A 16,886-nucleotide genomic window follows, 5' to 3' on the forward strand; every position below is an offset into this window, starting at 1 on the left:
TCCAAAGAAGTTCCTAAAGTTACTAAGTAAGGGGAGAACTCATCTTTTCTCAGTATCCTTGGAAGGAAGTGCCGCCAGAGACCCAGTGAGTTCAAATCAGTCATAAAATCCCACAGAGGCTGTTAATGCCCTAAAGACCCACAGCTTGGAGAAAATCTGATTAACTCTACCTCTCCAGATGTGCTCTAGAGTGAAATGTACATCTGGATTCTAAAACTCAAATAAGGTGGGAAAACAGAGGCAGAAGGATGAAGAAAAAACAGGGAGAGGGAGTAGAAAATACCAGGTACTTTGGTGTACTCCTTGTCTTTGCCATTAATTTGGAGCAAGCCACAATTTCTGTGAGGCTTTGGTTTCCCCAGCAAACAAACTGCAAATAAAACTGTCTCTGGTCCATTTGGAAGAGGATCTCTTCTCCTTATCTCTCAAAAGCATGCCAACCAGGGCAGCTCCCTCTTGATCCTGGAAACTATTTAAGAATGTTTCCTGCGTCCATGACCCTGGAATGGGACGCCTATCATCTACCAGACGTCTTTCCTTTCCTGACAGGGCCAAATATTACATCTTCACAGCTCTACAGAAATTCAGGGATCTGGTTCAACTCTTCCCTTTTTTAAATGATAAGCTAAGCCCAAAGCACATCTGGACTGGTGTTTTACTTATATACAACTATTTTCTTTAAAAATCATGGTAAAATTTTGAGAGCCCTGAAGAGATTAATTTCATAAGCACTCCCACCCCACCTAATGCAGGCAAAGAAGCCTGGCCTGGGAGGTGGAAGAGGCCAATCTCTCCACCACTCTCCCAGCACTCTAAGAGTTAAATTCAGCCTGAAGTCTCACACGTGATTGGCCGAATACCCGGAGAAGATCTGGTTTTTGCAGCCGCGGGCCAATGAACACCTCGAGTGGGAGGGTTTGAAGATACTAAGGAGTTTCCCCCCCTTTTTTCCCCTTCTCCACCTCCTACCATGCCCCCCCCCTCCATCCCTTACGCTGCCAGTTTGTTAAATTAATGCAGTAAGAAAGTCTGAAGATCTGAAGGAGTCCTGGCCAAAGGAAGATGGGAGAGCTCATAAAACCGAAATGCACCTGAAGCCTTGGGCTCCCAAGCCCGGAGGGGTAACCACGGATCCTGGCAGCCCCTGAAACTTGCCCTGGGCTCCCTCACGCCTGCAGTCTGAGCTATGGGACACCTTTCCTGCAGCGATCATAACTTATTCAGCGGAGACCAGAGGAACAGGGATTGCAAGACGACAGCAGACCGGAACGGAGACAGGGGAAGGAGATTCCGGGACTCGGTCACGATGCGCCAGCCTGGCACCTTCTCCGAGATCTAACTGACGGCGGCACCGACAACCACGTTCCACTCACCCCTAACCCCTCAGGCCAGCCCAAGCCATAAAGCCTGCTGTCTACCCGAGATGCTAGCCCAGTTCAGCGGTCCGAGCACAGCGCTCTGATCTCCAAGAACATTTTCCCTTACGTGGAGCTGGCCGTTTAAACAGAAAAACAGGGGTGAAAAACAAAACATACCCACCCCCAAACGTGCTTCCCGGCGCCGCAGGAGCCCATGGACACGCTGGAGTTTAAGGAACAGCAATACTCCCCGCGCTCCTGAAAAGCAGGCTGGACGCTCTCCGTGGTGCTGAAACGTCGCGGCCGCCGCTGTCCGTGGTACCCACAGCTTCCTCGCTCCAGTTTCCCCTGGGCTCTCCCTCTGCACCCTATTCCCCACCTCCCCTAACATCTGGATTATTTTTCCAATAGCGCTAGCTGGGTTTGTAAGTGCCAATTCGAAGCATTTTTGCCCCGTAACTCGTGGACTACAAAGCACAAGGACCTGAAAAATGTACAGCTTCAATACTCTTCGACTCTACCTTTGGGAGACCATTGTATTCTTCAGGTATGCAATTTTCTACTGAACACATCACTCTGGTGGAAACAGGGGGTCAGAGTACGGAGGCTGACTCTGTCCGTGGCCCCATCATTTGGGGGAGGGGGTGCTGTAAACCGCCGCAATCGGGTCCTTCCTTCCCCTGCCCCCTTCTCTCCCTTCCCACCCCCCGCCCGCAGGGTGTCTGGCTTGTGCGTGGAGGTCTGAGACAGTCGCTGCTCTAGCAGCTGTTTGCCTGTTTCTTGCGATTTGTTTGTCCTTCTGCATGAACACCCCCTCAATACTAGCCCTCGGACCCCCCGCATATTAGCTCTCACTTGGCTGAGGACTTTAAGGGGAAGCTTTAGGAGTTACTCAGTTTAATTAGGACTGCATTCTCTCTAACCGCAGTGCCGAAAACCTCAGCTCTCCCGTCTGGGAGCCAAGTGACAACTAGTGGTGACGGGGAGGGTTGCACTCACACTCGCTGGACACAGAACGTATCATTTTCTCTCCCTTTTTGTTTTTGTTTTCTTTTTCTGCAGGGGAGGGAGATGGGTTACCGAGGCTCAGTACTAGGAAACAATAGTGTTATCACCTCAGTTTGTAAAGCCTTGGATGCGGGTTGATGAGTGGATCTATTTCAGAACAAATACTGGGAAACATTCCCTTCTAAAACTTTGACTCCCTCCTTCCCCCCACCCCACACCTTTCCAAACTACTCTGTTAGCAGCAGACCCTGAGCTGAAGGACCAATTCTCGTTGGTTTTATTTCTTAATTTGTGCCTATCCCTGATTCAGTAGCTGAGTTCACCCATCCATTGTCTCCTAGGTTAAAATTCTCTGCCTACAGGCTTGACATTCTTGTGTTACTACAAGTAAAAAGTGAAAAATTATCTATTCAGGAAGCATTGAAATAGATGGGTCTTTTGTAAGTGGGAGAATCATACCATCTTGAGAGGTGGTTATGATAAATTCCATTTATATGAATTGAAAAAAATTATTCTTCTTCCATAAGCTGCAGGGATCATTAATCTTTCTCAGTTCAGATGTCTGCTTCTCATGTTTCACCATGGCATTGGATTAACAGATGTTTGGAAAGCCTACCTCAGTTATTTAAAAAACTAAGTGACCACCCAATATTATCCTCTCTGATCATAAAACAGCAAATAATTCTTGTTTTATTACACTGCAGATGAATTATTAGTTTACTGGTTGGTTTATTAAATGAATGACACTTCCTCTGAAATTGCAAATCTCTGTGTGTAAGCCTGTCTTCGTGACTTTCTCCTGAGATGAAGAAAAGAACCCCCCCAACTCCTTCTTAGAGATACCCAATGCTAAAGCTTCTAATCTCCAATTCAAATCTTTGAGAGGCCACTGTCCTGACTACAGCTCAGAATCTAAATAGTCAAGAAGTCAGAGTGAAAAAGTACAACAATCCAAAGCCTTATGAAATTTACCTACTTTATAGGGGGAAGACAGGAAGTGTCCTATTAACAATATCAGATCCTTTCTCCCCTTTATACCCAGTAGAACCTTAAAATGCTGTGGAGGTTGGGTATTTGGTAACATTTGCATGCAAATTGGTTCTCCGTTTGTCTTACCAGAGACAGAACTGAGCCAGAGAGATTAAAGAACAAATTAACAGGAGTAAGCATATCATTTACCCCTGCCACACTCCTTTCTTCTTGATGAACACCATGCAGTGCTTAGTTTTCCTTTCCCAGACATTGTGTTTGACAAAAGAGAGACTCAGAAAAAAGGGGTAGGGCTGGATACTCTGTATAAAAGGTCTGCATTGTAATCACTCTGTTAAGGTTATGAATCCACTATGTTAATTCTCCAAGTAAACTAGTGGTGGCCTATCAGGAATCACTGTACATTCCTTTCCCCTATGTGTGTGCAGGCGCATATGAGTGACAATGGCTGTGAGATATAATTCCATGTTTGTATAAGGAAAGAAGTGATCACTATAGAGAGCTAGAAAGGCGATGGTGCAATAGCACTTTCAAAATATGGGAATGTGTGCTTCACTTGAGGCATAAATGCTCATTCTGAGATATAAATAAGATGATGAATTGAACTAGGGAAATACCCCTAGCAGTTTTCCAGAGAAATGAAAAAACAAAAAAGGTTACGTTACAAGGAAATAAACTGAGCAGGTTATCTTCATTCAACTGGTATTTTTGTTTCTAACTCTTAAATTTTTAAAATTTTAGCTGAAAATATGGATACATTAAAATCTAGGGATTTAATAGAACATATGTGAGGGTAAATAGAAGCTGGTAGCATCCTAGCTGTTTCTATGAGAATAAGCCCTTTTCCCCTAAGGGACAGGCCCTGTATTGGGATGAACAAATGCAATCATCTAGGGCACCCAGGTGCCCCTTAGATTACTAGTGATGCCAGCTGTTCACCTTGCTGAGCAAATGTGAAGGCTAGGAAAGCTCCCAATAACCAATGCACTGCTGCATCAGCGCGTCATCAGTGGAATGGCAACAATGACAGCAAAACAAACAAAACAACAAGCCCAAGCCTCACATGACCAATGCAGAGAATGAATTGAGGCCTTAGAAAGGGAGACTAGGGTCCTGGGAGACCAACAGCACTGCAGTCTCCTCAGCTGTGTCCCCATAAATAAAAGGAGATGATTTGGCTGAAGTTCCTGCTCTGATAATTTTAAAGCCCAGGATTCTAAAATTCCATAAATGATATTCAATTCATATAACCTAAATTTGTCTCATTTGGAAATGGGGCCTTATATCCACATGGATCAAAAATAATAGACAAAGAGTTTTTTTGTTTTCTTTTTTTAAATATTCTTTCTGATCTTCCTTGTCAGTCAAAGGGGAACTTGGTTATGATCTCCAGAGTTCTGACAGGGGCTCATAGCTAGGACAGGCCAAGTCAGATCCCCAAATTCTCTTTCCTTCTCAAAAATCGAGCAGACTGACCTCTGTGCTATTGGCATTCTTTGTTATGAAGGCTGCCCTGTGCATCGCAGCAGCATCCTTCATGCTGCAGCACCCTTTCCCCCAGTCACGACAAAAAAAAAAAATGTGTTCAGACCTTGCTAAATAACCATGGTGACCAGGGAGAGGGGATAAAATGGCCCATGTTTTGAAACACCATATAAAATGACCAAATTTATACTGCTCTGATGCACTAATTAAAATAAGGAAGAAAATCTAGTTTCCTTTAGAAAATATCCCTTGTGAAATACATAGCTTGTGCTTCCAAAGGGGATAAAGACAGAAAGGTAAACCAAGTGTGTTCCATGGGTCATTCTCCCAAAAGATGGTCAGCTTTTCTTCATGTGCCTCGTCCATCTCTCATATGAGCAGATGTTGGCTTCCACCAGTCTTTGTGCTGAATATGGCACACTCTCACTAAAAAAGGTCATCAAAACCTTGAATGGAAGATGCTTTTATCCACACTATCATCGAAAGGAACACGGTACATACATTATTTTGCATTTCCATCCTAAAAAGATACCTGGCTGAAGGGTGAATGCTTTTTCCCTTGAGGAGGCTCCTTTGACTTCCCAGTACAAGCTTGCCAAGAAGGTGGATGACCACCTTGATCTTTTCTTCCTGATATATATTCCAGCTCAAATCTAACTGCTGCCTTTGGGGTACTGCAGAAAGTGTCTACCAGCTTCTGAAATGGCCTAAGGATTTTTTCCTAAGGAAAGAAGCCCATTGGGCAAGTTTGCATCGGAGCTAATCAAAATGTCAATCAGTACACTACTCTCTCGGGCTTAGGAACCTTAAGAGAGAAAAAAGAAAATGTCATGGTTTTGTTCCCCCAAAGAGCGGCTTGAACAGGGACCCAAGGCCAGTAAATGGGGTTATGAATCAGCACATAACATCTGCATATTTGCAAAACTGGTAATGACCTACCAGGGGACATTTGGGGAATTTATTTTTGAGACTGCCTTATTAAAAAGGTTGCAGCTATGTGGTGCAGTGGAAAGAACAATTTGGCTCTGATTTGTCAGGCCGGCTCCCATCCCACAGCATGGCCATACAGGTCTCTTCCATTTTGAGGACTGTTTTCAACTCCAATAACTGAACTTACAACACTTATAAATTCCCTTCAGTCTCTGATAAGCTCTTTATCAGAGACAGGGCCCACAAAAGCTCAAGTAGAATTTGCTTCCATGGTGACCCTGGAACCTCTTCACCAGGCACTTGAATATCATGTGCTTATGTGTCCAGTCCAAAACTAGTACTCTGCAGGGGCAGATGCCACAACCACTGTCCTTGCAGAAAGAGGAAACACCAGTCTCCTTGCAGGTACATTTAAAAGCTTTTTCTCTTCCTTGGAGGGCCTGCAGAGCTCCCCTTCAGGCAGCCCATGTGTGTCCTGCAACGGCATCACCTTGGTGCTGGCGTCATTAACTTTACTTCGTTGATCAGCTGGCAGAAGCCAGAATGATTTTTAAGATGGGTGGCATTGTCTCCCCAAGTGGCATCTTGATGCTGTTCTGAAGGTACACTTTAGACAAATGAGCCTTGGCCAAAGAACAACAGACCTAGGATCCAGAATTAGGCTAGTGGCATGACCTTGAGAGGGTTCCATGACCTTTCTGGCTGTCACTTTCCCTGCCTGTAAAATGAAAGTATTTGACCAATCATTCACTCTAAAGTTATTTTTAGCTGAGCCACTTCAGGATTATCTTTTCTCGATCTCTTCCATAATAATAGCACGGTTTGGGTTAGAACCATTGTAGCATATTTCAGTTATTACAAAAAATAGCCATACCCAGCAGGTATTCTCAGGTTCAAAGGTCTGAAAGAATTGAGGATCTCACTAAGCAACTTCGTCCTTAAAGAATTACCCTAACCTGGGCACAATTATTGCTAGGTTCTATAGAGATGTCAATTTCCCCTCAAGAAATGTTTACAATGTTGAGAAGACATGAGGACTGATCACTGTCCTCTTGGTCTGAAAATGATGTGGGAAAGACCATGGTTGCTATCCTTTCTATCCATGAGTCTGTTCATCATTTACTCCCCCATAAAGCCTATCTTTAAACATTGTTTACTAAACTCCACTCATTATTAACTTATTTCCCCATTGTTATTAATCAGAGGCATACACAACTTCCAGAACTGCTGAATATTATAGTGCAAGCAATGTTACCACACTGAGTTGACCTAAGACAAAACAAAACTAAAGACACGTAACACTTTTTAGTCCATAAAGCTTTGTCAGAAGTAAATACGCAATTTGTTAGAGTCTTTGAAATGTTTAAGATGGATTCCGAGTCCTCATTACCATTTCATGAACCTCCTAGGTACCCAGGGACCCCATATTGGGAAACATTAGATTTGATTTATTCTATATAGCCGCAAAAGAAGAAATGGAGGAAATTGGTAGATTGTTTAAATGCATACACAGAATTCCTGGCTTAATGTAATTCAGAACTTTCTGGCAGCTCTGTCAGATGGTGCAGTGGGCTGTCTCAGTGGTCAGTTGAGGGGTACAAGCATTGGCTGGAGAGCTACCTCCCAAAATGAACACAGAAGAAATTCAAACTTCTTTTATGGGTGGAGGTTATAATTTTCTGCAGAAAAATAAATGAAATGCAAGTCAGAGACAAATCTTTACCAGGTTTCTCTTCCCTCTTTTCCTGATTCCCAAATTACCATCTGATCTTTGTAAGCTCTCTGAAGCATGCAGTGAGCACAGACCCACTAGTGTTTTCTTCTTCTTTAAAATAGATTGGATAATGCATAAATTGGGCAGAGAACATACATGCACACTGTAACAGAGAATTATTAAAAGGAAATCACCTTTATTATATAAAAGCCTGGTTTAAAGAAATGAAAAGGACCCTGGAATGAGCCAGAAGGACCCACCAGGAAATGCACCAGTCCACATATAAGGCCACAGGCACAACCAGAATTCAGAGAATCGATGGCCCCTCTATCCTGAACTCTAGCTGTCTCCCCCGAACAATTCCCTGTTAAGCCTAACACACAACCTAAAACAGCACAGGCCTGCCAGCAAGTTCATTCAGAATGCACATTAGAAGGAAACAAAGCCTGGATGCTGGGGAGAGGGGCTTATCCACACAGCGCCTATTCTTTGTAACGAAGCCCTTTGGAGGGGTGCGGAGGCCCAAAGCTTTTGAAACTGTGAATAAAGGATCCCTTTGTGGTTTTCTGAAGTTGATATTGTCCAAGTCTCTGGAGGCTAATTCAGTGCAATTAGATTACCACTCTCTGCCTTTGAATTTGACTGTTTTGCAGTATCCACTGCTAAATGAGTTTACCATCCTAACAAAGAACTGCTGAAGGTCATTAATCCCAGCTGGGAAATGGGCAGCAGCTCCTGGCTAACCCTCTCTCTTGCCTCATGTACAGGACAGTACATGGGCACCAGAAAACAGGCCTCTGCCCACCCCAGAGTGCCAGAGTCTTGGGCAGCAAAAACTCTGAGCAGGTCTAGAATTCCACAGCATCATACCTAACTATGAGGGACTCGCCAGAAAGATTACAAAAATTGGCTAAAGGATTAATCTTATATTAAGTATTCTTATTACAAAATGATAGCAATAATAATAAATGAAAAAGCAGGAGCAAACTGTTGGAGGTAATGGATGGTTTATGCAATAGATTGTGGTAATAATTTCACAAATGTATACTTACCTCAAAACTTACCAAGTTGTATATATTAAATATATGCAACTTTTTGTATGTCATTTTATCTTAATAAAATGGTTTTAACAGATAAATAAAGTTGGGGCTGGGGGAATAACTTAGTGGCAGAGCACCTGCCTAGCATGGGCAACACTCTAAGTACAATCCCCAGCATCACAAAAATATTTCTTTAATTTTTTGATTAACTATAGTAAATACAGATTCCCAACAACATGTCAAACTACAGAAACAAAATCTCCCAGGATGGAGATCCAGAAACCTACAATGTTTGCAAGAGTCTCTGTCAGTGTTTTTCAAACTTCTGTGAGCCTAGGAAGCATGGAGGGGCCCACAGACAGACAGGGTCTGACTGCAAAGGCCTAGGGGGGCTGAGAGTCTGCATTTCTGACAGCCCCCCATCACCCTCTGACTCTGAGGCATCCATGGATAGAAGGCTGAGAAACAAGGCCCTAAATCATCCCAACTGAGGGCCCCTGAAATAGACCAACACTTTTATTTCACAGATGAAAAGAAGATAAAGAGTTCTGGAATATAAGAGCGGCAGGACTTCAAAGCCCCTAGAGGTCTTGAGACACAGCAATGCAAGTCTTAGGGGATGACGGAGGAGGTGGCTGATATGGTCCAAAGGAGAGAATCTCTGGTTTCTGTATCCAAAGACCTCATAACAGTCTTCCTGGGTACATTACACCACCAACCTTGCATAATGAGAGGCTTGCTCAGTACTACCACAGGTCCAGAGACCACTGGTGCATTCTACCATCATCTGACTTCAGGACCACATCCTCCTTTCTTCTCTACCCCTTCTGACCTGTCTCCCTTCCCAGAAAGCATGTTAGTATTTCATACACCAAATAGAAAGGCTACAACCTTCAGTCTACTGAGATCTGTGTGTTTATTGCTACGTGCTTCATTCTGCAACCCTTCCTAGCTCCAGAGGAATGCGGCAAGGCCACTGCAATCCTGGCTGCCAGGCAGATTTGCAGTGCTCTTATGAAAGCTCTTTACAGTTTAAAGAGTTGCGCATCCATAGTTCCATATGAGCCACCCAATCACCTTTAAAAAATGGATACGGAACCATGGTTACTATCCCCATTTCAGAGCTAAGACAGCTGAGTCTTGGAGAGGGAAAGTGACTGACCTGTGGTAATAGCCAATAGCCATGTTGTTAATCAGAAAGTAAAGCTAGGATTCCAAAACAGGTCTCCTTGCTCCTGGCTTATCACACTAATATAAACTCTGTGTGATGGGGGGACATGGAGGTTTTAATTACTCTTGAAGTTGTCTCTTTCCCCCTGCAGGGAGTCATAGGGGTGGAGAGATGCTTAGTAAAAGAGAGCTGGGAATTTCCCATCAGGCCTCTGGTTTGACAGAGCCACATTCAGGCATTTCTTCCTCTGTTCTTGATTATTTCTAATCGTACAGTATATGCATACATTCGCTTTTTAAGAAATTCTAATCCTAGAGTTAAGCCTGAAATCCCCTTTGATGGTGACCTCCAAATCTCTTTCAGATGTTACCCTTCTTGGTCATTTTTTATTTCTATATTGTATATTACATACATATACACACGTGGGTGTAGCTATTGCACTGTGCGTGTGTGTGTAAATACGTATACTGCCATTTTGTGGAAATATACTGTCCATGTAATTCTGCAGTTTTCTGTGTTCATGTGTCAGCAAGTCTTAGGAAGCCTCACCTGCTGAGACACACAGCTCTGCCACACTCTTCAGCCACTACAGAGCATTTGATGTTACACGTGTGCCTTTTCCTAACCATCTTCCTATTGATGAGCATTTACACATTTTTCTCATTTTTCACTAAAATTATTATGTGTGCATCTTGTGAAAACATGTGGCGTTTCTCCAGACAGATGAAAAAGACAAGAAATGGGGTTGCTCATGCACAGAGCATGTGCACCTTTCATGCTGATAAATGATGCGGCAGGCAGCTATTTCTTCCTTTCTGAACCTTCTCTTCTGCCCTACTTCATGTTGTCCCATCCTGGCCTGGACTGCAACAGCTCACTAATAATAATTGCTACTATTTATTGAGTGTTTATTGAAGCTGTGTTTACAGCTTCATGTGCCCCCTCTCATGAATTCTCACAAAAATCCTAAGATATAAGTTCTATTATATTCCCACTTTACAGAAGGTAAAACTGAGGCATAGTGGCTATATAACTTGCCCAAGCTAAGACAATAAGTAAGAGACAGAGCCAGGATTCAAAATGGGTTTGACTCTAGAAAGCACTTTTAGCCATTTCACTGCCATTGTTACTCTCTGAACTAACAAGGGTGGAGGTGGGAGGAGACTCAGGTGGATGGAGAAGATGGAAGGGGCAAGTTTGCCTTTGCAGATAATAATAGTCAAGAGCTAATCTGTTGCAGGTGGTTCTAGATAATGATAGCGTGAACATGCATCTGTAAGTAGACATGAGTTTCCTATCTCCATCCTGCACATGAGGGAAATTGCACCAATCTCCTCCCCTATCAAAAAGGTGCAGGCTTAGCTCTTTAAGGGTAGAGATTGTTTCCACAGGGCATCCTTTCTTCTTGGTCTCCAAAGATTTTGTGGCCAAAATCATTCAATTGAAAGAGCTATGGAGGATTATAGGATAGAAATCCTGATTTGAGTTGAGAGGTCAGGAAGAAAGGCAGTGAAATCTCTGGCCTGGGAACAGAATTTTTTTTTGGCGGCGGGGAGACTGGGGTTTGAACTCTGGTCTTCACACTTACAAAGCAGGCTCTCTCCCACTTGAGTCACACCTCCAATTGATTTTCCTCTGATTATTTTGGAGAAGGGGGTCTCATTGAACTGTTTGCCCTGGCAGACCTCAAACCACAATTCTCCCAACCTCAGCCTCCCCAGTAGCTAAGATTGTAGCCATGAGCTATAGTGCCCGGCTTGGGAACAGAATTTTTGAAACTATTGGTCCCTTGTACTCAGATCGAGTATCTCTTCAGCCTCCTAGTCCAACCCCCTAACGTGCATGACCAAGTATCCTAGTATCCCTTTTCCTTCTATAGCAAAGGCTGGAAAGGAAGTCCCACCTCCAGCACTGGTGACCTCAGCATCTGCCCCAGTCTGAACCTCTCTAGGTGAGAAGGCCATGCCCAGTCCAGATGCAGCAGGGATGGTACAAAGGGGAAGGCAGCATGGGTAAAGCCAGCCCTCTTCAGTAACCATGAATGTCACACCAGACATGACCCATGGGAAGCCCAAGACCTTGCTCAGATCCCTGTTTCCAACAGTTCTTGAGAGACACCAAAGATATCTCCCAATGTGTCCCTAGCAGGATTGTTGTTAATGAAAGAAAAAAAAGTACAATAGACATAAAGTCTCCTGCTACCAACTTTTGAAATTGACCTCTGGTTTGTTATTTTGTTTTCATTTGGCTTTTTGCATGATAAATACACTACTTATTTATGATAAATAACATAGGGAAATGTTTAAAACCAAAATGTACAGAAATCTTATTCCTTAGAATGAATCACTTAACAGTTTGATATTTCAATAACATAATAATAGCCAAATCATGAGTGCTGTGTGCCTGACTCCATCCTAAAAGCTGCATACATATTAACATATTTAATTCCGAACAATCCTGTAAAGCACGTTCTATTATGCATGTCATTGTATGTATGAGGCTCAAGAATTTTCCTAGGGTCCTCAGCCTAGACACAGCAATGTCAAGTTGGAATTCAGAGAGCCTTTTTCTTCTACAGTCATAAGCTATTTGTGCTGTGCAGAAATGGATTTATTCTAAACACTGTGTTGTACAACTTTCTTTTATCACCTAGCAATGCCTTATAGCAGTGTGAACAGACCCACTTTTTCTGGCCACTGGGCAGACTACCTCTTGAGAACACCAAGTTCTCAACCTGCCACAAACAGCCCCATCTCTATTCCTTCACTGCCCACAAGTCAAATCCAACCCAATATGGATTTCTTGTTGTCTACGGGCCACCTCTGTACTTGTAGTATTCCTGAAGCCACCACATAAATTTACAAAACCCACTTTCCTCATGTCTACTAAAAAAGGCACATGAACCAGCTCTGGATCCCAGCTAGTCTGATTTGATTGAACCCTACCTCTGTCACTTCCTTGCTATAGGCTTTTGGCAATTTGCTCCACCTGTCTGAGACTCTAGTTCCCTGTCTTAAAAATGGGGGATAAGCTACTCAGGTGGCAGAGGTCAGGAAGATCATGGTTGGAGACCAACCCAGGGGAGAAAGGTAGCAAGACCGAATTTCATCAATAAACTGGGGTGCAGTGGTACACACCTGTGAACCCAGCTACTTGGGAGGTGTAGGTCTGAGAATCAAGATCTGAGGCTGGCCCTGGGAAAAAACACAAGACTCTAAATAGGAAAAAAGGGCCAGAGGTGTGGGTTAAGTGGTAGAGCACCTGCCTAGCAAGCACAAGTCCCTCAGTTCAAACCCCCAGTAACACCACAAAAAACAGAAACAATAAAACAGAGATAATAACTTCACCAATAGGTAATGAAGTCCACTTTGAACACTTGTTCCTAGAAGAACACAAGTCCTTAGCAAATGGTATTTTCCTTTTCGTGTCCATGAGATCTTATCCACACCTCAGGACACATCTCTAGTCTCACTTCCTCCATGAGGCTTCCCTTGGATTGTCACTGTCCCTACCCCATCCAAGCATGGACTCTCCTTTCAAAAACACCTTGGAAACAGGCATTACCCTGCCGCTCAGTTTGCTCAAAGTGGCCCTACATACATTTGGGACGCGTCTAACTTTCCTGCTGCACTGTAAGCCCCTCAAAGACAAAGAACGTAATGTATTCTTGGTGCATGTGAAGCACAAAGACAGGGGACATATTCTCTGTGTGTCGTAGAACTTTCAACTCGCTTAACTTCCCCCTCATAAACAGTGTTATGTCAGTGGTTCATTCGTATTAGATAGATACAGAGTTTGTTGAGTCTGATCGCTTTGTCCCCATATACTTGCTTCCCTTATCCTCTTATTGGTTCTGAAGGATTACAACCGACTAACCCAAATCACTTCTGTGTTTCGCCATGACCCCTTTTGCTCCTAGAAACGAGTCACAGTAAGGCTGTGAGCTCAATATGGCAGCTCAGCCCTGGTCCCCCAGCATTGCACTGAATTCTTCAGCCTTATCCTTGCTGCCTGCCAGGGTGTGTCTGAGCTCTTGACCCAAAAGAGCTGACCCATTGCAGACAGGAGTGCCTCCCCCCATGCCCCAGGCCTGCGGGGCGGCCCCTTCCACAGGACAAGGCAAGCTTCCTAAAATGATTTTTCTGGGCAGAAAGCATGAATGTGGAGGTGGTTTTCTCAATGTTACCTAAAACATCTACTAGAAAAGAAAATTTCTCCACAGGAGCCAAGAAAAGGATTGTGTTATGCCCAGAGAGAAGGGAGAGGAAGGAATTCATTGAATAGAACTTAGATTGTAGAAAGCTATACTTCCTGAAAAGTAGGGTGACGAGGCTCAGTAAAAGATATAATGCTCCATGCTCCCTCAAAACTGGACAGCCTAGCAATGAGAACAAGGTTTCCTCTCGCTGCAAGATCTGCTTTGAATTCATAGCTGAGTCTTAGTTTTTCTGAGCCTAAAATGAGTTTGGGCTAAGTACAGACCTTGGTCCTTCCAGCTGTCATGGGGATAAGGCTTAAATTGAATTGGCTCATAGAAGACCCAGCAGCTGAACACTCTAGCTTAGAATCAAACAACCCAGAATCCCGTTTATACCACCTGCTAAGTGTATGCCTTGGAGCAAAATTGTTATTAAGGATTCAAAGCCACAGTTTTCCTGGTCTGTGAAATGGGAATGACAAATCACCATTAAGCATTCAATGAAAGGCATGTTGAGTGTTAGCCCTGCATCAGGCAAGTAGCAATTGTACAAAGCTGGAAAACCATAATTGATCATTGAAGTGGGCAAGGTGCAAAGTTGGAGGAGCCTTAATAAGGAGTCTGACTAACTCTGCCTGCAGGTAGGGAGACCATATAGAGTGGAAGACAATTTCACAGGACTCAGGACAATTAAACTGGGCCATAGAGAATGACTAATTCACCCAGGGCAAAGAGTGCCAAGACAGTGATGCAGGCAGAGGAAGAAGGCTTGCAGAACAGGCCAGCAGATGACTCTGAACTCAAGGACACCAGATGGGCAGCTCTCCATCCTGTCACCCAGGCTCAGCCCAGTCTTTTGTGCCCTATTCCCTCCCAAAGGGCCTTCTAAACATTGGAAGTCCAGGTGAGAGTGGATAATTTGTTCACCCTACAGAAAGTATTTACTAATTCCTACCATAAGCCAGCAATTGTTCTGAGGATAGAAACATAGAGGAACAAAGGAGTCATGGCCCCTGCCTCACATAGCTTTATTTATACAAGGAAGTTCAACTAAATAAACAAATTGGGAACTTGAATTTCAAGGCCAATTAAACAGGAGAATGGGACATAGAATGGTTCACTAATGTCTACTACCCTGTATGCCTATACATTCATAGGGAAATGGGCAGGTGGGAGAGGACTGCCCCTTTTTGCAGATGAGCAGGCTGAAACCCCAAAAGGAGCAGACACCCATCCAGTGTTCCAATGTCACATGGTCAGTCAGAAGCATGCCAAGTGACCTCATTCCATACAGAAAAGTAAAAAATATCCAGGAAGAATGATTAAATTGGATAGGTGGGGGGAGAGTCAAGTAGAAAAACATTATGTATGGTAGGATTCCATTTTTATTTTTTATGCAGATTAGTGTTCTCATATGGGAAATATTTCTAGAGAAATGAACCCAAAACTGTTTATAGTTGTTATTATCTCTTGAGAATGAGACTATGGGGGACTTTTATTTCCTGAATTAAATATTTCCATGATGCTTAAATCTTTTACAATATATATTACTTTTTTTTCTTTTTTTATTATATTCATATGTGCATACAATGTTTGGGTCATTTTTTATATATTACTTTTAATAGCTGAAAAAAAAATTTTTAAAAAGAGGATGTCAGAGAGTACAAACTTGGAGATATATGATCAAATTGGAGCCTACCTAATAAGAAACAATCTGTGCCAATAGGGGCAAAAAAGACAAACCCAAAAATGTAACAGCCAACTTGACAGCATTTTCTCTGTGCATAAATGAGCTTAGAGGCTGAAATCATTGGTGTGTTTGTTGGGATTTTCTGAGCAACTGGACTTTTCTCACTGAAGTCATTGTGCCGCTGGAAAATGGAAAGCCAGACTTATACTATAGATTTGAGTTTTTAGAAAAAAGTGATGGTGAGACATAGTCTCATCAGGGTGACAGAAGTCCTACTCAACATGGTGGGCAATTTCATAAAATCCACCTAGTTGGGGATAGAGAGAGAGAGAGAGAGAGGGAGAGAGAGAAAGATGGAAAGAATTAGCTGGCCCAATTCCTTCAGTTCCCAGGGAGATCCAAAGCCACAGGGAAAGGTACTTGTCCAAAGTCACAATTAACTAATGCCCATCCCAGATAAGAACTGAGGGCTCCAAGTCATTACCCCCACAAAAACTTCCCCTAAAATCTACTAAGTATTTTACTGCTAGTGGGAAGAATAAACAGCAAAAGTACAGGGATGGATTTATTTTAGGCATCATGAATTTTCTTTTACGAGTTACCAGATTTACCAATTTCATTGTAATATTAATAATGTTTAAGGTAAAATATCAAATTAAAAAATACATTAAATAACAATCCATCATGGCATGACTTGGACATGATATACAACTGTTTGGGTTTGGAGAATACTTTCTTAGACACCGTGGTTGGAGAAAATGGAAAATATCATCAGCATTTGTGAAACCCTGTCAGTTCTGAGCAAAACCTAACTTCACCTGTCAGTACCAAACAGCATCTCAGGGCAGGGCATGGACAGGGGGTAGAATTCAAACTCAAATTATTGGAGAAAAGATGGTACATCTGGGTAAAAGGCAGGCAAAGCACAAGTGTGATCAGGTCACCCTTTGTCTAATTTACCAAATGTCTATTTGATCTGTGTTCACAGTTGTCAATTCCCTCCTTATGTTAGAGTGACAAATGTAACTTCTAATTCCTTGCTTTATGGACAAGAATTCCTCTAAATAATAATATTTATAATTAGTAACATTAGCCAGGCATAGTGGTACAAACCCATAATCCCAGCTACTCAGGTGGTATAGGGATGAGGTTCACACCTGTGTCCAGTCCCAAGCAAAAAGTACAAGACTCCATCCAAAAAACAACTAAAGCAAAAAAGAGCTGGAGGTGTGGCTCAAGTGGTAGAGTGCTTGCCTAGCAAGCACAAGGCCCTGAGTTCAAAATCCCAGAACTGCACACACA

General features: G+C 43.0%; 1 protein-coding gene across 2 annotated transcripts in view; it reads left to right on the top strand.

The window, feature by feature from the left end:
- Positions 1-902: 902 nt before the first annotated feature.
- The window catches only part of Glra1 (glycine receptor alpha 1), a 103,687-nt gene continuing 87,703 nt past the window's right edge, over positions 903-16,886 (top strand). For both annotated transcript variants that reach the window (XM_074058542.1, XM_074058541.1), the window contains exon 1: positions 903-1,905. In XM_074058542.1, coding sequence (XP_073914643.1) covers positions 1,850-1,905 — 56 coding nt within the window. In that variant the 5' untranslated portion in view covers positions 903-1,849. The remainder of the gene's footprint in view (positions 1,906-16,886) is intronic.

The sequence above is a fragment of the Castor canadensis genome, chromosome 16 (genome assembly GCF_047511655.1).
Source record: "Castor canadensis chromosome 16, mCasCan1.hap1v2, whole genome shotgun sequence".
NCBI classification, from domain to species: Eukaryota; Metazoa; Chordata; class Mammalia; order Rodentia; family Castoridae; genus Castor; species Castor canadensis.